General features: G+C 37.8%; 1 protein-coding gene across 2 annotated transcripts; it reads right to left on the bottom strand.

Moving 5' to 3' along the window:
• Nucleotides 1-25,806, bottom strand: LOC128231655 (P2X purinoceptor 4-like). Of its 2 annotated transcripts, none has more exons than XM_052944706.1 (11): nt 25,644-25,806; nt 21,788-21,941; nt 20,848-20,919; nt 17,186-17,264; nt 13,708-13,807; nt 11,895-11,981; nt 10,232-10,376; nt 8,904-9,034; nt 6,839-6,998; nt 6,546-6,647; nt 1-5,460 (listed from the first exon to the last, which is right to left on the bottom strand). In XM_052944706.1, exons 1-11 carry the CDS (start codon nt 25,775-25,777, stop codon nt 5,431-5,433), a joined length of 1,194 nt encoding a protein of 397 aa, XP_052800666.1. In that variant the 5' UTR covers nt 25,778-25,806; the 3' UTR covers nt 1-5,430. The 2 variants fall into 2 exon arrangements, with proteins under 2 accessions (XP_052800666.1, XP_052800664.1); XM_052944704.1 differs by lacking the exon at nt 10,232-10,376 and adding an exon at nt 9,748-9,895.
• Between the last annotated feature and the right edge of the window lie 31 nt (nt 25,807-25,837).

Genomic DNA, 25,837 nt, shown 5'->3' with positions numbered 1-25,837 from the left:
TATGGTAGAGATTTATTGTGCTGTAAGGTCTACAGTCTTTACACATTTAACATATAAACCAAATTTACATATTGAAAAGGACTTCAAGGATCAGACATGAATACAGTAAATCCCACAAAATGACAAGTTTGAATTGACATTGTCTAAATTCTGGAAACCAACAATTTACAATCATTTACATAGTTCTGCTATCACAATTAACAACAGGTTTTCTGCATGATATAGTCATTTGAACACAGCTGGGAGAGGACCAATAATTGATCATTTCTGTGATGCATGGTTGAAATATTTATACAATGAACAGCAACGGACAGCAAAATGCCCCTATTGGTTCACGGTTAAAACTTAAACCAATCATCAATTCCAATGTAGTTATAACATGGTTATGCTTACAAACGTTATCAAACAAGTAAATAATTTAAGTCCTCTATCTTAAGAGACAAAGAACGATTTGACTTCATAGTAATATATTTTATCAAGTATTTAATAGGAAACACTAAGTTACCTGATTATCACATATATAGTTTCATCTTAAATAAAGTCATTTTTTATGAGGGAGAGTAAATTGAAACTTCTAGCCTTGTGTAACAAATGTTTATTGCTGTCCTACTGGCCCACTGAAACATTTTATTAATGCCTTTTGAATGATGTTGCTGTACCTGCAATTAACTGTCAACCTTCACCAGAAAATGGATCAGTATACCATCAACGTGCTGGTGTCCTGAAAACCTAGATCTAATGAAATCATGTTCATTGTCATGATTAATTACCCATTGTAAGTTTAGTTTATACAGCCGTCAGAATGAAATACACACCAGATCACAACCATTATGAAATTGTGCATGTGTGATTTACTGTTTATTCGAAGTTTATTTGGAGGTCATTATTAATACATGTAGATAAATTACTATATCACTTTGGTGGTTTCTTGTCATCTGAAATCATGCAAGCTGCTGTGAAATTGGAATTGCTTTTATTTTACACATGGAGGGCTTGGTTCTTTAATGGTGACTTGGTCATGTCTTCCTCAGCATAGGGACCATTTACTTCACACAATCATTGTTGGTCTTGTTCTTTCCACCAAACCCTGTTCAGGCCCACACCTATTGTATGGTTTTCCACCAAACCCCGTTCAGGCCCACACCTATTGTATGGTTTTCCACCAAACCCCGTTCAGGCCCACACCTATTGTATGGTTTTCCACCAAACCCCATTCAGGCCCACACCTATTGTATGGTTTTCCACCAAACCCCGTTCAGGCCCACACCTATTGTATGGTTTTCCACCAAACCCCATTCAGGCCCACACCTATTGTATGGTTTTCCACCAAACCCCGTTCAGGCCCACACCTATTGTATGGTTTTCCACCAAACCCTGTTCAGACCCACACCTATTGTATGGTTTTCCACCAAACCCCGTTCAGGCCCACACCTATTGTATGGTTTTCCACCAAACCCCGTTCAGGCCCACACCTATTGTATGGTTTTCCACCAAACCCCGTTCAGGCCCACACCTATTGTATGGTTTTCCACCAAACCCCGTTCAGGCCCACACCTATTGTATGGTTTTCCACCAAACCCCGTTCAGGCCCACACCTCTTGTATGGTCAACCAGTAGTGTAGTAGTGAGACACGACCCAGAATAAACCAGGAAATCATTTCTATTCTAAAAGAATATTGCAACACAATAAAGGTGATTTTCAAAAATATATATCAATGACATAAATATGATATGTAACCATTACAGTGTTTGAAAAGGACTGTTGGCAACATGAAAACTGATTTTCACTTTTGCAGATTGATGACTATTTCACTTGAATTAATACAAGACAACACAATATGATCCAAAAGTGGACAATGTGATAAGTAATTGCACATAACATACTACATACCTTTCATGTAATAGTTCTGGTATTTTGATAATAAATTATCCAAATGTGATTATTGTTCAACTGACACAGGCTATTCGGACATGGGGACAATGTTGGGAAAAACACTCATTAATTCACACGTGTAGAAAGGACAACATCACACATATTATCCATAAACAAGGAGCTGGTGTGCTATACCTTACCAAGAAAACTACTTCCAACTCTAAGGTACTTGGTGACTCAAAAAATACAATATGACAAAGTGACCTACAGACCCTACAGTTTTATATTTTCAGTCATTGCTGTAATTTATGGCAGTTGAATTTCAAAGTATAGCTAAGTACAAAATACAGCTGTAACAATACTTTGTGCACCAAAAGTACAGGTCTAGTTGTTTATTAACAACAAAAGCAGCTATAACTGTATTTTCATATACATCTGAAGCTATAAATTAATAGCTGAAGCTATATTTTGGTCTCACTGTTACTGAGCCACTTTTTAAATTGGTTACATTGGTTACAATATACAATAGAAATCTATTAAATATAACTTAAGCCACCAGCTGTATACTTGTAGCAAATAATTGTTAGTTGTTGTTTCATTCAAAAGTATAGCTGCAGCTATGAAGAACAGGATTAGCAATACTTTCACTGCAAAAATACACCTACAGCTGTATATTTACAACAGGCTCCTATTATAGCTATACATATGACTACAGCTGTATATTTACAACAGGCTCCTATTATAGCTATACATATGACTACAGCTGTATATTTACAACAGGCTCCTATTATAGCTATACATATGACTACAGCTGTATATTTACAACAGGCTCCTATTATAGCTATACATACAGCTATAAACAATACAATAGAAACTGCTGGGAGATATCAGCAGCCAGGTTGGAAAATATGTTCCGCATTACATGCAAACAACTAGCTAACATATGATCATACAGGAGGTTGAATGATGGATGACCATTGCCAATGTCCAAAAAACAAGTAGCTAACATATGATCATACAGGAGGCTGAATGACGGATGACCATTGCCGATATCACAAAAACAAGTAGCTAACATATGATCATACAGGAGGCTGAATGACGGATGACCATTGCCAATGTCCAAAAAAACAAGTAGCTAACATATGATCATACAGGAGGCTGAATGACAGATGACCATTGCTGATATCACAAAAACAAGTAGCTAACATATGATCATACAGGAGGCTGAATGACGGATGACCATTGCTGATATCACAAAAACAAGTAGCTAACATATGATCATACAGGAGGCTGAATGACGGATGACCATTGCTGATATCACAAAAACAAGTAGCTAACATATGATCATACAGGAGGCTGAATGACGGATGACCATTGCTGATATCACAAAAACAAGTAGCTAACATATGATCATACAGGAGGCTGAATGACGGATGACCATTGCTGATATCACAAAAACAAGTAGCTAACATATGATCATACAGGAGGCTGAATGACGGATGACCATTGCCGATATCACAAAAACAAGTAGCTAACATATGATCATACAGGAGGCTGAATGACGGATGACCATTGCTGATATCACAAAAACAAGTAGCTAACATATGATCATACAGGAGGCTGAATGACGGATGACCATTGCTGATATCACAAAAACAAGTAGCTAACATATGATCATACAGGAGGCTGAATGACGGATGACCATTGCTGATATCACAAAAACAAGTAGCTAACATATGATCATACAGGAGGCTGAATGACGGATGACCATTGCTGATATCACAAAAACAAGTAGCTAACATATGATCATACAGGAGGTTGAATGATGGATGACCATTGCCAATGTCCAAAAAACAAGTAGCTAACATATGATCATACAGGAGGCTGAATGACGGATGACCATTGCTGATATCACAAAAACAAGTAGCTAACATATGATCATACAGGAGGCTGAATGACGGATGACCATTGCTGATATCACAAAAACAAGTAGCTAACATATGATCATACAGAAGGTTGAATGATGGATGACCATTGCTGATATCACAAAAACAAGTAGCTAACATATGATCATACAGAAGGTTGAATGATGGATGACCATTGCTGATATCACAAAAACAAGTAGCTAACATATGATCATACAGAAGGTTGAATGATGGATGACCATTGCTGATATCACAAAAACAAGTAGCAGATAATCCAAAAAACATTAATTCAAACTGAAAACAGTGTCTTATTTAAGGAAAGTACGGGCCCTGATTTCTCGAAAAAAAAAATAAGTTTAACAGGCTTAAGTAGCTTATTTCAATTAGCTAAAATATATACTTAAAATGAACTTTCATGTAAGGAAAATGGTTTATTGTGATAATTATAAATTTAATTCCTATCTAAAGTATAAAAGTTTTTAAAGAAGTAAATATTACGCAAATTATTGCAAAACAAAAATAATGAGCTAAGCTTAATCCTGTTGTTAAGGAACTTAAGAAGTTTCAAAAAATTGGGCACTGGTCTCAAAAATGTTGAACAGTATAAAATACAATACATATCCTTTTTTAAAGACATAAAATGATACAACAAATGATAAATCATAAAAACATTAGATTTGTTATGTAATTTCCATAATAGACTAATGTTTTAACAGTTTTTTTCATCATTATTGTGCAAATCTATTATATCTACAAATACACATAACAGTATGAACAGAAAAAATATATTTCGAAATGTACTAAGTATATTTTCAAATATCATGTATGTATTGATTAATATAATTTTCTTGAAATCTCAGCTAAAAATCTGATTTTATTGATTTTCAATGAATTATTGTCATAAGCCTTTACAGTCACTGTCTTTATTTATATATTGGAGATATTTGACAATTTAGTTTCAAGAAAAATGTCTGAATGGAATGGATGTGATTTGTTTTTTGTACATACCATGTGTACTTGGTCCACTGGGCAGATGTACCAAAATACAGCTGTGAACATACTACAGTTGTACTTATCATATTTAATAACTACTAGTGGAATGAAGTAATTGTGCAGCCAAACACAATATGAAAAATAACGGCTTATTTATGGAAATTATTGTGAAAATTGGCCTATGTTTAGTGAGACTTACGCTGTGTATGAAACTGGTACTGATATGTTATAAGAGTTTGGTAAACACACTACAATACATACACCCAGTTTGGTCCCAGATATAGGTCATTGTCAACATAAATATCAGTAAAACCTGGTATTTATATATAAAGTCATGTACATGTTCATGCACTACCTACGGACTTTTAAGATGAAAACAACAATATATTATGCTATGTAGATATACACTGTACCTTTTAACATTAAATCACAATAACAAATTTTTGGTTTAAATCTACAATTCAGCACCTTTAATAATTTGTGATTATATCACTTAAGAACAAAAAATATTACACCAAAGCATTAAACAACATAAAAGGAATGAGTGAGGAACTAGGCGGGTGAAACAACAAGTTTCAAAGGAGTATCACAGCGTCAAATGGTGTTGTCCACATGAAAATGAGTTGTCAGAATGTGATCTCAGCCGGCTCGACTGTCATCCCTCATTTCCTAAAATAACATTAAACATAACAACAGGTAATCTAGCATTCCACCACACTGCCAAAATATACACACTGCCATTGACATATTTGTTTTCATCTGAAGCACATAGCTATATCGAAAAATAACTTTCAGTCTACTTTTTGGCAATGTTACTTGAAATAAGTTCAACTCAAAATGAATTTTAAATGTTTATTTCTGAAGTGGTTATATTGAGGTTATAGGGATATATAGATATCACTAAGTTGATATAGGAGGTGCACTGTGGGACAGCATGAATGGCTAAGGACAAGGTCCACATGTAATTATTCCAACCTTTATGTCTAAAATCTACATAGAAAGCTTTGACTGGAATTAGTCATTATGCCTCTACAAAGTAATTGCAAAAAAATACAGATTTTGATGCTGAACTCTCCAATTTTGTGAGTACAAACCCACAAAATGTAATTTCAATTAGCTGGGACCCTTCTCTGACTACAATTGAGAGTTTTCAAAAGTGACGTTCTTAGGTGAATTAAAAAAAACAACATTTGTGATGCTTATGCTCCTCTGATGGACAGTGTTTTACCATGACAGAATGATCAGTTCAAGTTATCCCATTGAGTTTACCACGTTGTGCTGGCAAACCAAAATGCAGCAAGTGAATAGGAAAAAAAGATGAAAAGGCATTTCAAAGCAAATGCCCACTTGTTACTTGATGCTTATTATGGGTGTGATAACATAGGGATTGCATTATTTCAAAATTACCATTGTGTTCATTGGAAAAGCCCTACAATAAAGGAGATTAAATATTCAGATTTACCAGCATGAATTTTCATCACTGGCTGAAGGAGTCCAATAGTTTTAAGCCTTCCTTTTGCTAAAATGTAATGGGTTGTTTAATGATTTTTATCATTACCGTATGATCAACCTTGATAAGACTTACAGTTCGTAACAACTGAGCATGGAACTCTGTCCACTTTACATAGTGTATGATATAATATAAAAGATAATTTAAGAGAAATAGAATGGAAGTAGCTAAAACAAAATACTGGCCATTAGAATCAGAGAAACATAATCATTTAATCACCAGAACTTATATGTTAGCAAATTACCTCATATGCATCATCACCAACCACTTCTAAATACTTCTTTTCCTTGTATAAAGCCCTTGATTTCAAAACGTACAACACAACTATGTCACATATTATTGTAGCCTGAAATTAGATTAAAAAATAACAAGATATATTCAAGATCAATGAATTCATGAACTCATGCCATAATTCTTAATCTTGGGTCAAAATGTAAAGCAGAAATCCACAAAATGTAAAGCAGAAATCCACAAAAATAGAGAAAAAAATTACAGCTATAAATGTAGTTTTAAACACCAAAGTTTCATCAAACATACCACAGAGAGTAGCGCAAGACCACTGCCAATGTTCAACACAAGTGGGACAATGCTAAATTTCCCAGCACGCCCTTGCAAAGTTAATATAAACTTTATGCCATATGCTTTAAAAAGAGTTCTGGTGTCTGTACCATTCTCATCCTTATAGTATCTTGAAAACCTGGAAATATAAAAGCATTTACATAAACATGTAACATGTTCAAACAATGTGGACTAACATAACATAACATGTATCATTTTCAAAAAATGTATACTAACATAACTTAAACATGTATCATTTTCAAACAATGTATACTAACATAACTTAAACATGAATTTGAAGATATAACAGTTTAAAACAATTTGTTCAACTTAACTTTAACATGTAACGTTTGCAAACAATGTGGACTAACTAAAACAGGTAACATTTTAAAACTATTTATAACATCTTCGAACAACATAGACTAACTAAACTAACATGTAATGTGGACTTACTCAACTTAAACATACAGCGTTTAAAACAATGTGTTCTGAATCAAACATGTAGCGTTTTCAAACAATATCAAAAATGTTCAAACAATGTCCACTCATTACACTCGTACATGGAACATTTGCGAACAATGTCCACTCATTACACTTGTACATGTTACATTTTCAAAAAATGTCCACTCAATACACTCGTACATGGAACATTTGCGACCAATGTCCACTCAATACACTCGTACATGGAACATTTGCGAACAATGTCCACTCATTACACTCGTACATGGAACATTTGCGACCAATGTCCACTCAATACACTCGTACATGGAACATTTGCGAACAATATCCACTCAATACACTCGTACATGGAACATTTGCGACCAATGTCCACTCATCACACTCGTACATGGAACATTTGCGAACAATGTCCACTCATCACACTCGTACATGGAACATTTGCGAACAATGTCCACTCATCACACTCGTACATGGAACATTTGAGAACAATGTCCACTCATCACCCTCGTACATGGAACATTTGCGAACAATGTCCACTCATCAAACACTTACATGGAACATTTGCGCACAATGTCCACTCATGACACTCGTACATGGAACATTTGCAAACAATGTCCACTCATAATACTAGTACAAGTTACATTTGCGAACAATGTCCACTCATTACACTCGTACATGGAATATTTGCAAACAATGTCCACTCATTACACTCTTACATGGAACATTTGCGAACAATGTCCACTCATAACACTCTTACATGGAACATTTTCGAACAATGTCCACTCATTACACTCGTACATGGAACATTTTCGAACAATGTCCACTCATTACACTCGTACATGGAACATTTTCGAACAATGTCCACTCATTACACTCGTACATGGAACATTTTCGAACAATGTCCACTCATAACACTCGTACATGGAACATTTGCAAACAATGTCCACTCATTACACTCTTACATGGAACATTTGCGAACAATGTCCACTCATTACACTCGTATATGGAACATTTTCAAACAATGTCCACTCATTACACTCGTATATGGAACATTTTCGAACAATGTCCACTCATAACACTCGTACATGGAACATTTGCGAACAATATCCACTCATTACACTTGTACATGGAACATTTGCGAACAATGTCCACTCATTACACTCGTACATGGAACATTTGCGAACAATGTCCACTCATAACACTCGTACATGTAACATTTTCGAACAATGTCCACTCATTACACTCGTACATGGAACATTTTCAAACAAAATAAAGTCCACTCATTACACTTGTACATGGAACATTTTCAAACAAAATAAAGTCCACTCATTACACTTGTACATGTTACATTTGTGAACAATGTCCACTCATTACACTCATACATGGAACATGCAAACAATGTCCACTCATTACACTCGTACATGTTACATTTGCGAACAATGTCCACTCATAACACTTGTACATGGAACATTCAAACAATGTCCACTTAACACACTTATGCATCAAAATTTGACAGTGGACATATTTGAAGTAGTATGCAAGTTTATTGTACATAATGCATTGATGACAATATGTGTTACTGTACCTGAAGTTATATCCAGGAGAAAGTACATCATTTTCTTCATCTAGCCTCCTAAAAGAGTACTCTGGTAGGCAATTTTCAGCACCGTGGTCTAAATTACAGTTCCAGGATATCAAGATTTGAATAACTCCTCCCTGTTGAAAACAATACATGCTCAGTAAATTGAAAAGGTTATACATGGAATCAAAAACATCATATATTTCTTCATCAATAACATATTTACATTTTTATTCATTTAACGTTTAGTAATTTTGTATTGACTGTTGATTATCCTCTTTTACTTTTCAATATATAAATTATTCCATGGGAGCTATAGGGACAAGCCCAGTAGCCAACACAGGCCCTGTTTAGAGGCATAATGTGAAGGCCTAACAGACACTTAACAAGAGAACTATATTCTGACTAGGGTAGGCTCTTTACAGAGGAAATAAAGGAATGATTTTCTGACTTTATTATTTATTGTAGGTTTCATACTTTGAAAACAACCCAATCGTTATTCACAATAACTACAGGAATGAAGGAGTCAAAACTGATAAAAGAGAAGTTTGGTTTAAGTTACGTTATTATCTGACTAGTAAATAGGCAAATGTTTTCTTGCACTTAAAAAAAATAAAATTACATTACTTCCAATACATATCACACTATTGATTGAACATTTCAAAAACAGCATTACCTTACTATGGCCTTATGGGGTAGTTTTCAAGGAAATTTGACTAAAATGTTATGAATCAGCGCTATAAGAAACGGACAATGTTAAATTAAAAAAACAAAACAGATATGAACTTGTAACGTAAACAGTTTAAACAAACAAATACATGCAACGTTGCACAAGAACTTTTAAGTTTACCTTTTGAGCAATGTTTACAAATTGAGTACCAGCGTAAGTAGCTATATCTCCAAGAACAAATATAGGGCAGAACTTGTACTTATCATCTTCCAACTTAAACCTGCAGTTTCGTAACTCGTTTTGGTCATCAAATCCAACAATATTTCTCCTGAAAGATTGCATTTTGTATTTTTTGGTGGTTTGGTCTCTAAACATAATTATACGAGTCATTCTTGCACCTAAAAGAAAACTTGCAATGAAACAATTACATTCCTTGTCCAGAGAGCCCTGAAACTACAGACAATATTATTTTTTCAAAAGCTTGATGGACACAGTGCAAATAACATGCAGTTTTAGAGCAGAAACTTTGTATCATCTTTATTTGTACATTGTCCCCTAAGATACACTCAGTCAGCCATGGAGGGCAAAAACCCGCTATGAACCTGATACATAAGATTTCCTTATTTCCCCTGTAAAGCCTCTTGTATCCTAAATGTGTTGGTACCTTTACAGCAATAGCATTGAAAGATTCAATATCTGCTCCAGAGACAATTGTTTTCAGCTGAAATATTGGGCACTGGGTATCAGTGTTGGGGTCATATCTGCAGTTGGCCAGAGCACTCACGTCCCGGTTACTGGGTATATTTCTCCTGTAGTTGCCAATTCTTATTACAATGTTACACAATATGGGCATCATTCTTTGATATGAGCAACATTGGAACTGTATACAACAAACCAATAAAATGGGCATTCTAACAATTAAGCACTGGCATCTTTAAATGTTAGTTGGAATAAAGCAGCCATATTCTTTTCAACAACTACATGCACATGCACAAACATATCTTAGCAAACAAGAGATGTTTGTCAAACATTATGCCCCCTCTGAGCGCCATGTTGTCAGGATTATATGGACAATTGAATGAAATATGCATGGACCAAAATGACAGCTGATTTGTTGCCGTTAAGGCAGTTTTAAGATTATGACCATTAAAGTGTGAGGATAGAGTGTGTTATGACCATGACCTTTGATTCTATGAACTCAAAATTCAGAGTCATCAGCTGGTCACCAGAAACCTAAATGTCAAGTTTGAGGGCCATGGGTGCAGGCATTGTCAAATTATCACTCAGACAACCTTTTATCATTCAAGGTCACTGTGACCTTGACATTTGGCCCAATGACCCCTAAAATCAATAGGGACCATCTTCTGGCCAGGCCCAACCTCCAAGTCAAGTTTGAGGGACATGGGTGCAGGCATTGTCGAGTTATCACTCGGATAACTTTTTACTATTCCAGGTCACTGTGACCTTGACCTTTGGCCCAATGACCCCTAAAATCAATAGGGACCATCTTCTGGCCAGGCCCAACCTCCAAGTCAAATTTGAGGGACATGGGTGCATGCATTGTCAAGTTATCACTCTGACAACCTTTTACCATTCCAGGTCACTGTGACCTTGACCTTTGGCCAGATGACCCCCAAAAACCATAGGGGTTATCTCCTGGTCAGGCCAATTCTCCAAGTCAAGTTTGAGGGCCATGGGTGCAGGCATTGTAGAGTTATCACTCGGACAACCTTTTACCATTCAAGGTACATGTGACCTTGGCCTTTGGTCCAATGACCCCCAAAAACAATAGGGGTCATCTACTGGTCAGGCCCAACCTCCAAGTCAAGTTTGAGGGCCATGGGTGCAGGCATTGTCAAGTTATCACTTGGACAACCTTTTACCATTCAAGTTCACTGTGACCTTGACCTTTGGCCAGATGACCCCCCAAAAACATAAGGGGTCATGTACTGGTCAGGCCCAATCTCCAAGTCAAGTTTGAGGGCCATGGGTGCAGGCATTGTTGAGTTATCACTCGGACAAGCTTTAAAATTATTTTACCATTAAAGGTCACTGTGACCTTGACCTTTGACCTGATGACCCCCAAAATCATTAGGGGTCATCTACTGGTCTAGCCCAACCTTCATGTGAAGTTTGATGACCATACGTCCAGGAATTGTTGAGTTATCACTCGGACAAGCTTTGGTCTACCGACGGACGGACCGACCGACCGACATGCCTGTGCAAAGCAATATACCCCTCTTCTTCGAAGGGAGGCATAAAAATCAAAACAGCTTTACGCAATCAATTAATTTAACAAAATATTACAGAAAATGGTAAAGTTTTACCTTTTTACACCAAACTTGGGAAACTCTATATTGTTTTTGATGAAGACTGTGAACTTTTCAGCTATAGCAAGAGCAGGTGGATTTGGCCTGTAAACAGAAAACATCATATTCATAGCATGACCTCTAGAGATGGGTGTATATCAAACAATGGGTCATATCATTGTATCACCCTTCTAGAGACCTTGGAGTTGCGTTTCCTATCTTTATATCTGTAGAATTAAAAACATGGGAACAGTGTAGTGTTATGCAAGTTATAAAATGGAAAATAATTTGAACCTGTAACATCACAGTGATGATATGATACATAGCAGATTCTTTCCGTCCACATTTTTCATTTATTGGTTCTATCCGGCAACGTTCAGTACATCTCAGCAATTTCTCGCATGTTTACTGTTATCTTTTTGGGTATAGGAAAATATCTCTATTTTTAAGAATGACCATATTATTATTGAATTTAAATCTATTTATATTGAAGGGATGTCGTTTTACAATCGTGTCAAATTTACCAAAAAAGTGAAGAAATTTCATGTGAAAAACATAGGCTATGAGCAGAAACGGTGCTTTCAGGACTTAAGTTATTTAGCATCTATGCTCCAAAAATAACACCTTGTTGCAACAATCAAAAACTAAACAAAAATATTCATTTGTTTTCAGGCAATTGCAAAGAAGCATAACGTTATTATAGTTTACTTTAAATTGTATATGCAAACAATTCACATGACTTTATAACTCTCATGTAAATTAGGCAATTGGGTTTTTGCTTCATATTTATTTAAACAAGACGATCTAATCGCGTATCTCGAGAGTAAAAAGTAATTAGTACATTTTGTTGTTCATGTAATTAAAATGTCTGTGTGTGCCTTAAGCGATAATAATCTCTGCGTTTGCTTGCACCATGGGTCATTAACGCAGCCGATGTTTTAACATATAAGAATTTATTATTTTGCACAAGGCGTGAACAAAATGTTTGTTTTCAGTTAGCAGACCTACCCTTAAAAGTTTGCAGCGACCCTAAAATTGTGTCAGCATCATGCATTTGGTCAGTTGAGCAGTAACAATCAATTATGAGATTCATAAAAACAAATAATGTATATCAAAAATTGATTTCATGATGTCAATTTTGTTATTTTTTCTTTCTGGACTTCGAAGATGAACATACATTGGATAAATTAAAATGATATAAGACATCATTTATATTTTTACGCGATTTGTGTCATTAATCTTGGATAGAATCAGGTGCGAGTGACAAAATATATCCGGTGCCCAAAGTTCTATACAACTACTCATAAAAGATAGAATCCGGATCTTCGCTGAACCGACAAGCGAGTACTTTATTTGCACTTTTTATCACAAAGAGTATATATGAAAGCAGTAAATTAAATAAAACCTACTTCGATACCTTCTTTGAAAAGATAAACGTAATTATCAGGATGTAAATAGCTGACAGTAGGAAAATATTAAGGTTTCCTTCGCTTGATATTTGCTGTCAGAATTATGATCGCTGTGTTATTTTCATTTGTTTAGATAAATACAAAGATAGGGGTCCTATCATATGGGGCTTTCATTTTTGTGTTTGTTTGTCGATAGTTAATGAAGTTATTCTTTAGGTATCGAATCACAAACATAATTACAGCACTTGCTGTTGTTTTCAACGATTTATATTTCGGCATTCCACTTTTTAATGTAAACATAAAGTATAGAATCCGTATCGATGCCGGATAGAACCTGCGAATGAAGAATTTGGATGGAAAGAATCTGCTTTGCATCATCACCGTGAACATTATTAATTTGAATATAAACGTAATTATCTTACAACGGTTTTCTTCCGTCTTCTGTAGGACACCATGCAACCACCTCACACACCTTGGTGTTGTTGTAACGTTTTGTTTCTACACATGCACCAGTCATATAACCTGAGGATACATCAACAATTACACTTCAAAATCAATTCATTTATGTTCAATTTGAGATACCAACTTTCATTCCATTTGTTTAAGTCATTCTTGTATATTGTGGTACAAATAAACAAATCCACAATGTGACTACAAGTGCACTGTTTTACAAGAAATATAATGAATGCAAAGTATTTTGATAGCGTTTTTTTATGTTAATATTCATTTGAACTTCAATACAGTTAAAACAAGAGATGTTTGTCAAACATTATGCCCCCTCTGAGCGCCATGTTGTCAGGATTATATGGACAATTGAATGAAATATGCATGGACCGAAATGACAGCTGATTTGTTGCTGTTTTAAGATTATGACCATTAAAGTGTGAGGATAAAGTGTGTTATGACCCTCATAACCTTTGACTCTATGAACTCAAAATCCAGAGTCATCAGCTGGTCACCAGAAACCTAAATGTCAAGTTTGAGGGCCATGGGTGCAGGCATTGTCAAGTTATCACAAGACAAGTTTTTTTCGTTCAAGGTCACTGTGACCTTGACCTTTGACCCGATGACCCCTTAAATCATAAGGGGTCATCTTCAAGTCAGATGCAACTCCAAGTCAAGTTTGAAGGCCATGGGTTCAGGCATTGTTGAGTTATCACTCCGACAACCTCCATTCAAGATCACTGTGACCTTGACCTTTGGCTCTATGAATCCTAAAATCAATAAGGGTGATCTACTGGTCAGGCTTAACATCCATGTCAAGTTTAATGATCATAGGTTCAGGCATTGTTGAGATATCAGTGGGGGAAGATTTGTTAACTTTTTTGCGTTAAAGGTTACTGTGACATTGACCTTGGCCAGATGTACCCCAAAGTCGATAAGGGTCATCTACTGGGCAGGTCCAACCTTCATGTCAAGTTTGATGACCATAGGTCCAAGAATTGTCGAGTTTGCTTTCAAGGTCACTGTGACCTTGACCTTTGACCCCTAAAATCAATATGGGGTCATCTACTGGTCAGGCCCAACCTCCATGTCAAGTTTGATGACCATAGGTCCAAGAATTGTCGAGTTTGCTTTCAAGGTCACTGTGACCTTGACCTTTGACCCCTAAAATCAATAGGGGTCATCTACTGGTCAGGCCCAACCTCCATGTCAAGTTTGAGGGCCGTGGGTGCAGGCATTGTTGAGTTATCACTTGGACAACCTTTTATCATTCAAGGTCACTGTGACCTTGACCTTTGACCCAATGTCCCCTAAAATTAATAGGGACAATCTCCTGGCCAGACTCAACCTCCATATCAAGTTTGAGGGCCATGGGTGCAGCCATTGTCAAGTTATCACTCGGATAACCTTTTACAATTCCAGGTCACTGTGACCTTGACCTTTGGCCCAATGACCCCTTAAATCAATAGGGACCATCTTCTGGCCAGGCCCAACCTCCAAGTCAAGTTTGAGGGCCATGGGTGCAGGCATTGTCAAGTTATCACTCGGACAACCTTTTATCATTCCAGGTCACTGTGACCTTGACCTTTGGCCCAATGACCCCTTAAATCAATAGGGACCATCTTCTGGCCAGGCCCAACCTCCAAGTCAAGTTTGAGGGCCATGGGTGCAGGCATTGTCAAGTTATCACTCAGACAACCTTTTATCATTCCAGGTCACTGTGACCTTGACCTTTGGCCCAATGACCCCTTAAATCAATAGGGACCATCTTCTGGCCAGGCCCAACCTCCAAGTCAAGTTTGAGGGCCATGGGTCCAGGCATTGTCAAGTTATCACTCGGACAACCTTTTATCATTCCAGGTCACTGTGACCTTGACCTTTGGCCAGATGACCCCCAAAAACCATAGGGGTCATCTCCTGGTCAGGCCAATTCTCCAAGTCAAGTTTGAGGGCCATGGGTGCAGGCATTGTTGAGTTATCAATCAGACAACCTTTTACCATTCAAGGTCACTGTGACCTTGACCTTTGGCCCAATGACCCCCAAAAACAATAGGGGTCATCTACTGGTCAGGCCCAACCTCCAAGTCAAGTATGAGGGCCATGGGTGCAGGCATTGTTGAGTTATCACTCGAACAACCTTTTACCATTCAAGGTCTTTGTGACCTTGACCTTTGACCCATTGAGCCCAAAAAACAATAGGGGTCAGCTACTGGTCAGGCCCAACCTCCAAGTCAAGTTTGAGGGCCATGGGTGCAGGCATTGTCACGTTATCACTCGGACAACCTTTTACCATTCAAGGTCACTGTGACCTTGACCTTTGGCCTGATGACCATCAAAAACAATAGGGGTCATCTACTGGTCAGGCTCAACATCCATGTCAAGTTTGAGGGCCATGGGTGCAGGCATTGTTGAGTTATCACTCGGACAAGCTTTAAAATTATTTTACCATTAAAGGTCACTGTGACCTTGACCTTTGACCCGATGACCCCCAAAATCACTAGGGGTCATCTACTGGTCAGGCCCAACCTTCATGTGAAGTTTGATGACCATACTTCCAGGAATTGTTCAGTTATCACTCGGACAAGCTTTGGTCTACCGACAGACCGACCGACCGATATACCGACATGCCTGTGCAAAGCAATATACCCCTCTTCTTCGAAGGGGGGCATAAAAATAAAATCTAATCAGAACTAATTGTACAGCTATGAAACTCCCAGTTTTGGGCATATTCTCAAAGCCCATCTTTTCACCAGGCTACTCTGTATTGGAATTTTGTAACTTCATTCTTATTAATATGCTCAATCAGTCACGTGGTGTGGCCTAAAAAAAAATAATTATTTGTTTAGGGTAACCTTCCCAAAATTTCTAGGTAGGGATGTTTTTTCATTTTTTTTTTTTTTTTTTTTTTTTCAAAATCTGTCATAAGTTCAGAGTGTTTTCTTGCACAAGGCAGTCTTTCCTACATTACTGTCATTGCCTGACTTTGTTTAATCATATAAACAATAATTCTGATTAAAATCTGCATTTATCCGCCCTTCGTAACTCTCTATTCGATAACGAATAATTGTTTTTGCTCAGAAACGGAAAAAAATAGTTAGGGTCGGCGCATTTTTATAGGTAGGGTCGGGTTACCCGAAACAGACATATTTTTTTTTTTAGGCCTGATGAGATTTCAAGCTGATAAGACAGTGTGATTGTAAAACAAGAACTACATGTACACTCCTGATTGCCCAACTGAAATGATCTACAACACATGCCTTGCTTTCAAACATTTCAACTTGGGCAATTGGTCCTTACATCATGCATATGAACTTAACACAGATTTCTTAATCGACACAGATGTGTTCAACTACTGAATCTAATACTGTTTATAGAATTAAGAACATATTCACATGGGAATGGATCACTACATAGCAGTAACTTTTTATATCATGAATGAAATAAGGCAGATCCTACCATCTCCAGTGAGAAGGGGTTCCCCAGGCAAACAGATACTGGCATCGAGTGTGCAGTTTGCCCCGGCCACCTTACCATCCTGAATCAAAGTTTGAAACACATCAAAACATGATGAATGCAATGAGTTCAGTAATTAATCTTTCATATAAAATGCCTTGTTATGATTGTTTACACCTTTGTCATGTAATTCTATACCAGGTATTTGTTATATAATAATGTGATGGTGCCTAAATAAACTATTTCAAAACAAGAGGAGTTTGCCCTATTACCATGCTACACAGACCAGTCAACACAATTAGATAACAAGACCAGGCAACACAGACCAAGTAACAAGACCAGGCAACACAGACCAAGTAACAAGACCAGGCAACACAGACAAGGAAACACACACCAGGCAATACAGACCAGGCAACACACACAAGGCAACACACAACAGGTAACAAGACCAGGCAACACTGACCAGGTAACACAGCCCAGGCAACACACACCAAGTAACAAGACACAACCCAGGCAACACAGCCAAAGCAACACAGACTGTGTAACACAGGCCAGGTTACAAGTCCAGGCAACACAGACCAGGCAACACAGAGCAGGTAACACATACCAGGCAACAAAGACCAGGTTACAAAACAAAGAAACACAGAGCAGGTGACACAGACCAGGTAACAATGACCAGGTAACACAGACCAGGTGACTCGGACCAGGCAACACAGACCTGGTAACACAGACTAAGTAACAAGACCAGGTAACAAAACCAGGCAACACAACCCAGGCAACACTGACCAAGTAACAAGACCAGGTAACACAGACCAGGCAACACAGCCCAGGCAACACTGACCAAGTAACAAGACCAGGTAACACAGACCAGGCAACACAGCCCAGGCAACACTGACCAAGTAACAAGACCAGGTAACACAGACCAGGCAACACAGACCAGGCAACACTGACCAAGTAACAAGACCAGGTAACACAGACCAGGCAACACAGCCCAGGAAACACTGACCAAGTAACAAGACCCGGTCACAGACCAGGCAACACAGCCCAGGAAACACTGACCAAGTAACAAGACCAGGTAACACAGACCAGGCAACACAGCCCAGGCAACACTGACCAAGTAACAAGACCAGGTAACACAGACCAGGCAACACAACCCAGGCAACACTGACCAAGTAACAAGACCAGATAACACAGACCAGGTAACACAGCCCAGGCAACACAGCCCAGGCAACACTGACCAAGTAACAAGACCAGGTAACACAGACCAGGCAACACAGCCCAGACAACACTGACCAAGTAACAAGACCAGGTAACACAGACCAGGCAACACAGCCCAGGCAACACTGACCAAGTAACAAGACCAGGTAACACAGACCAGGCAACACAGCCCAGGCAACACTGACCAAGTAACAAGACCAGGTAACACAGACCAGGCAACACTGACCAAGTAACAAGACCAGGTAACACAAACCAGGCAACACAGCCCAGGCAACACCGACCAAGTAACAAGACCAGGTAACACGGACCAGGCAACACAACCCAGGCAACACTGACCAAGTAACAAGACCAGGTAACACAGCCCAGGCAACACAGCCCAGGCAACACAGACCAAGTTACACTGACCAAGTAACAAGACCAGGTAACACAGCCCAGGCAACACTGACCAAGTAACAAGACCAGGTAACACAGACCAGGCAACACAGCCCAGGCAACACAGACCAAGTTACACTGACCAAGTAACAAGACCAGGTAACACAGCCCAGGCAACACTGACCAAGTAACAAGACCAGGTAACACAGACCAGGCAACACAGCCCAGGCAACACAGACCAAGTTACACTGACCAAGTAACAAGACCAGGTCACAGACCAGGCAACACAGCCCAGGCAACACTGACCAAGTAACAAGACCAGGTAACACAGACCAGGCAACACAGCCCAGGCAACACTGACCAAGTAACAAGACCAGGTAACACAGACCAGGCAACACAACCCAGGCAACACTGACCAAGTAACAAGACCAGATAACACAGACCAGGTAACACAGCCCAGGCAACACAGCCCAGGCAACACTGACCAAGTAACAAGACCAGGGAACACAGACCAGGCAACACGGCCCAGGCAACACTGACCAAGTAACAAGACAAGGTAACACAGACCAGGCAACACAGCCCAGGCAACACTGACCAAGTAACAAGACCAGGTAACACAGACCAGGCAACACAGCCCAGGCAACACTGACCAAGTAACAAGACCAGGTAACACAGACCAGGCAACACAGCCCAGGCAACACAGACCAGGCAACACAGACCAGGCAACACAGACCAGGTAACACAGCTACGTAACAAAACCAGGTAACACAGACCAGGCAACACAGCTATTTAACAAAACCAGGTAACACAGAACAGATAACACTGCTAGGTAACAAGACCAGGTAACACAGACCAGGCAACACAGCTAGGTAACACAGACCAGGCGACTCAGACCAGGCAACACAGACCTGGTAACACAGACTAAGTAACAAGACTAGGTAACAAATCCAGGCAACACAGCCCAGGCAACACAGATCAAGTAACACAGACCAGGCAACACAGACCAGGTAACACAGCTACGTAACAAGACCAGGTAACACAGACCAGGCAACACAGCTAGTTAACAAGACCAGGTAACACAGAACAGATAACACAGCTAGGTAACAAGACCAGGTAACACAGACCAGGTAACACAGCTAGGTAACACAGACGAGGCAACACAGCTAGGTAACAAGACCAGGTAACACAGACCATGCAACACAGACCAAGTAACACAGACCAGGCAACACAGACCAGGCAAAACAGACCAGGCAACACAGACCAGGCAAAACAGACCAGGTAATAAGACAAGGCAACACAGACCAGGCAACACAACTAGGGAGCATAGACCAGGAAACACAGACCATGCCACATAGACCAGGTAACCCAGCTAGGTAACAAGACCAGGTAACAAAGACAAGGTACCACAGCAAGGTTACAATGACCAGGCAATACAGCCTAGGCAATACAGACCAGGCAACACAGACCTGGCAACACAGCCCAGGCAATACAACTAGGTAGCACAGACCATGCAACAAAGACCAGGCAACACAGACAGACCATGCAACACAGACAGACCATGCAACACAACTAGATAACACAGACCATGCAACACAGACCATGCAACACAGACAGACCATGCAACAAAGACCAGGCAACACAGACAGACCATGCAACACAGACAGACCATGTTACACAGACCTGGCAACACAACCCAGGCAACACAACTAGGTAACACAGACCATGCAACACAGACAGACCATGCAACACAGACAGACCATGCAACACAGACAGACCATGTTACAAAGACCTGGCAACACAGCCCAGGCAACACAACTAGGTAACACAGACCATGCAACACAGACAGACCATGCAACACAGACAGACCATGTTACACAGACCTGGCAACACAACTAGGCAACACAGACCATGCAACACAGACCAGGCAACACAGACGGACCATGCAACACAGACCAGGCAATACAGACCATGCAACACAGACAGACCATGCAACACAGACAGACCATGCAACACAGACAGACCATGCAATACAGACCAGGCAACACATACAGGTCACGCAACACAGGAAACTGTACCTCATCACACACTCCCATTTGCTGTCCATCTGTTACTATGAGATTGGTTGTCACAAAAAACGCCAGGTTTTCCTGAAATGAACAAACACATACTTTCAATAACCAGCCCTGAAGACATGGTGTTGATGTCACATTGTCTAGAATTACACTGATTTTGAAGAAGCTTGCAAATAACGAGCAGCAGAATGAAATACTTGAACTGACTTTAAACTTAAAACAGTGACACCCTGGTATGGGTAATATTAGTGCCAAACTCAAATAAATGGCACAACAGACAGTGACAAGACTAAATTTGATGCAAGATATCTTGCACCAAATTTACTAATTATATATTCTTTGTCATAAATTAAATGAGGGTAAACATAAATTTCAATAAATTTCTAATTAGTGACTGAAATAAGCAGGGACTATGTTGTCAGAAACACGTTAAAGATTAAATAAAACATGTATCCCCCCACCAATTGCAGCTAATTAGTCATTTCGCAGTAAATGTCTGTGGGACAAGCTAAGAAGATATGTGGAAAATATTCTAAACATAAAATGATGATATCTAGGTGTGTAACTCATCAATTTTGAGTTTATAGAGGTCTTGCCTTGCCCTTATATTGCTGCATTATGTCTTAAAGTGCATAATCGCCTGGAATAATTTGGTTATTTCAGTAATCCTTGCATTGCAGTAAACCACAGAATTGTACCCTGTATTTCTTATTATTAACGTTTCCGACAGGTATGCTGGTAAATATGTAGCTATTTTTCAAACGCATCACTTTTTTTTACAATTTTAAAATTCTTATCCATTGACCCTTGTCCATTGAAAATTTTCTAAACATGTATTCCTATAGATGCTGCTTTTGGGCCGCGTCTGATAAAAGATAAACTTGTGCAAATTTAAGTTGCAGAAAGAATTTATTTCAAGAGAATATGTAAAGTACTAACTGACCTGGGGAGGAACAACATAATCATTCACGTCCCAAATGCGGCTACTGTTGCTGGAGAAAACATTCTTCGTTTCTGCCACTCCTTTAAGCTTAGTTGTTATTGCTCCCTGTACATTGTCAAACTCCTGATATCCCTTTTGAAATATTATGGCATACCTTTAAATGAATAAATAAAGTTTTTTATAGAAAATACTAATATGTGAACTATATATTGAAAATTGATTGTATATATGAAATAATTATGTTATTCACTGTATTATTATTATAAAATTGTTGTTGCAATGAACAGATTATGCCAATATATACAGTATCTCCAGTGTTTTGAATGTACAATTTTGATATGACCTAGGTACTTGCAATGCTCCCTGGCATGAAAGCTGGCCTTTTTCTGCCCATTTCAGGAAAAAGACCCTTGACATTTTGGGGAAATTTGTGTTGCGAAATATGACATTTTGAGAAAAAAATAATCGCTTCACATAAAAAAATGAGAAATTTTACACTTATATCAACAAGCTTTTCTGTCTCATGCAAATGAGGATGTTAAAGAGTATATTTAGTTTCTTTTCTCTTTCAAAAGAACTGAAATGGCTGAATTATCAATTCATTAGAGTGTAAATATCTATTGCAATTAATCATGACAGTTAATATTGCATACTGATCTCTGAATGTGATGAAAGACAAAAAATTCTGAATTCAATTAACCCCAAAACCTTCATCACACAATTCATAAGGATGTTAAATGAACAATCACAGGTAAAAAAAATTGATTGGGATTTTTTTCTTCAGATTAGGAAAAATATCATATACATTTCCTAGGGAAATGGGTCTGATAGTCGGACCGCTGGGTACTATAGAAAAAGGCCTGGATAGGAACATTTATGAGAAGAGAATACTGCCCATTTATGTTATTCTGTAGTCTGTGTATCACCTGTAACGCAATGATCAAAATAAGGTGAAGCTCGCAAGTGTAAAACATCTGGGTCTCCTCATATGCTTACATATTCAGGCTTTTGGGTTATACTCTTACTTATAATAATATGAATACATCAAGCATTCAGACTTGTTTAAAAAAATCTAAATTTCAATGTCAGATAACTTGCAAACCGATCCTTAGTACTCGTAATGCAGAACAAAATGATTCACTTCGTATGATGAAAATATTCTAACTGGATCAGTAGATTCCATGTTATATTTTACTGCAAAGTTTGATCATAGTGTAGTCAGGATTATCATGACTAGCTTAGGTCAGAGCTCAGTAGGTATAGCACCTGACCTGCAAGAAGGAGGTCCCTGTACCATACTTAACCATATTTAACCACATTGATCGGAATTCTGGATGTTTCATAATTTGGACATTTTTACTTCCTGTAATGGCACAACAATGAAGTTTAAATCCAATTTCAAAATATAGTAAGTATTATTCAAAGGCCCAATAGGCTGTTTTAAAATGTAAAAATTCTGAAATTCAAAAAAACATATTATCAAGGTGAAATTTAGTTTTGTAGATGTCCCCATTGTACGGATCAACATTTTCATTTTGCATGCATATATATATATATATATATATATATATATATAAGAACAATCTTATTCTTCAATTTAATTTCGTTATTCCATTAGGATTACATTTCAACCTTTTGTGGGAATAATTCTGAAACTCTTGTTGAATTTAATAAGTACTCTTATAGTGTGTTTCATGCGGATAAAATTCTGTGGACGTTCCATAAAACTATGATCGGTGATAATTTTTTGTGAATTTTTGGACATTATTCTTTGTTCTAGGTATGTAATTTCTTACAATTTACTTTGTTTAAAGGTTGTTGCTGGTGGCACATTCTCAGTTGAGTTTGGTGATCATAACAATATTAGGCCTAAAAAATCATACATTTGATACGGTTTCCCAACCCTACCTACAATACATGTAAGTGCTGAACCTAATGATTCACATTCAGTGTTTACCCATCAGTGAACATCGTTTTATGTTTACTATAAAATATCTAATTATTCACCTCGAATATGTCAAAGTTTACAGGTAGTCACTTCCACTTAATTAATATTGAATAAATTCTGATTGGTTGTCTCATCTGGTGATAGTTTTGTAGCAAATATTTTCATGCTAAAATTTTCATTCAAACTTTGTTTGTCGTGCCTGACAGTTGTCTTTTGAAATAAGAAGTAAAAGTACCCACATTCCCAACCCTAGTGTTATTTTGCAGTGTACTGTGTTTGAAGAATGTGTGTATACTATAGGGAGCTTATTTAACATTTGGATATTCATTTTGTTCCCTAAATGCCACAAGTCCACTGATTCAAATCAATGTAATATATTCTTTAACTGTAACTCCTCATCATAAATGAAAACACAAAAGTAAACATACATTAATTTTAGCCAATATCTTTCTCTTATTACTTTAAAGTGTTTTATGAAACATAAATTCAGATCGATCTGTCAACAAAGCATCACCATTTTTTAACTATCTAACAGGTGCCCTTTATCTTTCTGCTCAATATACTTAGCACTGGGTTCTGTCATTCTTGGCTAGGAAAACAACAAGTGGGATATGGACACGTAGAGTCGCCAACACAAAAATCGCCAGAGACTCTGAAGCGGCTGTTTATATGGACTATTTTAGCTTAATAACTGTTGTTTAACTTCATATGCATATGTGTTGCTCTATGCTTACTGCTTTTTTGCATGCATTGGTTAAGTTAATATTTATAATGGTTTATAATTAGTTAATCATTTTAGGTGTAGTAGTTTAAGTTACATTGTTTGTACAGAGGCCTAGCCTTAAAATTTCATTTTGAGAAATTTAAACGCATGTGTAATATCCTTATGAATGAACCATGCTCATTACTGTAGTCTGCTATTTATATCTATATTTGCATGCTGGGATAACGGGTAACTTCCGGTTCTACAATACGGCTGTCCAAATAAACGTAGTTACAATCAATGTGTTCCTTTAATATCTAGCCCTTAGACATAACAGCATGAAATTCTGCAAATTGGGAAATTTAAATGCTTAAATGTCTCAAAATGGGAAATTGATAACAATATAATATTATGGACTAATTGGTCCTCGAATAACTTTTAAATTGTACAGCATTCTTCTTATGTTAACTTAAAAGATAAAATGAATAATTTGCTCAAACAGAATAAATTTTTATTGTAAATTTTTGAAGCAAGATCTTTCTTTTTGGGAAAAATATTTTGGAATTGTGAAAAAAATATCTGGAAATTGGGAAAATATGCCATTTTTCCCAATTGTGAAGTAGCCTATTTTCGTCCCCTAGCAAAGAAGGTGAAAAAGCCTTGTTGTAATTCCTATGGACATATTTTGTTATCTGTGAATTGCGGATTAATATGTGTAACGTGCGACGTCAACAAACACCAACTTCTCTATTCTCACAGAGCCCGGGCTTTGCTAATTGCATATTAGCAACCAAGTTAACATCTGTAATGATCGTACTTCTGTTTCTAACGGAAAGTTTTTATGAATGCACATCCGCCGCCTACAGCGCACCGTTACACTATGAATGCACATACGCCGCCTACAGCGGACCTCTACATTATTATGAACGTACATCTGCCGCCTACAAGCTGACCGTTACATATGTTTCTGGTTATTTGTGAATTCCTGGAGCCTGAAGGAAACCAATTTGACCTATTAGGTGTCTGTGACATTCTTAATTCATCTTTTAGCCTTAAATTGCCTTCACCCACCCAACACAACAACAGTTGAAGTTTAATCATCAGACAGTGACATAGCACTACACTGTTACAGGATTCATTTACCAAATAAATAATGATTACTGTAGTCACTAAAAGATATACAGTATAATAAAAAAACAAAGTACCCAATGATATATCCAATGATACAAAGCTGTATAAATCTGTTGATGAAACCGACTTTTTTGCTTCTTATATGAACTATTCTTGGCGTGTCATACTCGAAGAAAACACCTATCACTTTCCCTATGAATGCCACCATTTTGAACAATCACATGACTTTTCCTGTCCGGCCAGTCTTTTTACCCAACCCTTGTCGTTC

Source organism: Mya arenaria, chromosome 4, assembly GCF_026914265.1.
Source record: "Mya arenaria isolate MELC-2E11 chromosome 4, ASM2691426v1".
Lineage (NCBI taxonomy): Eukaryota > Metazoa > Mollusca > Bivalvia > Myida > Myidae > Mya > Mya arenaria.
This window is presented reverse-complemented; position numbering and strand designations above follow the sequence as displayed.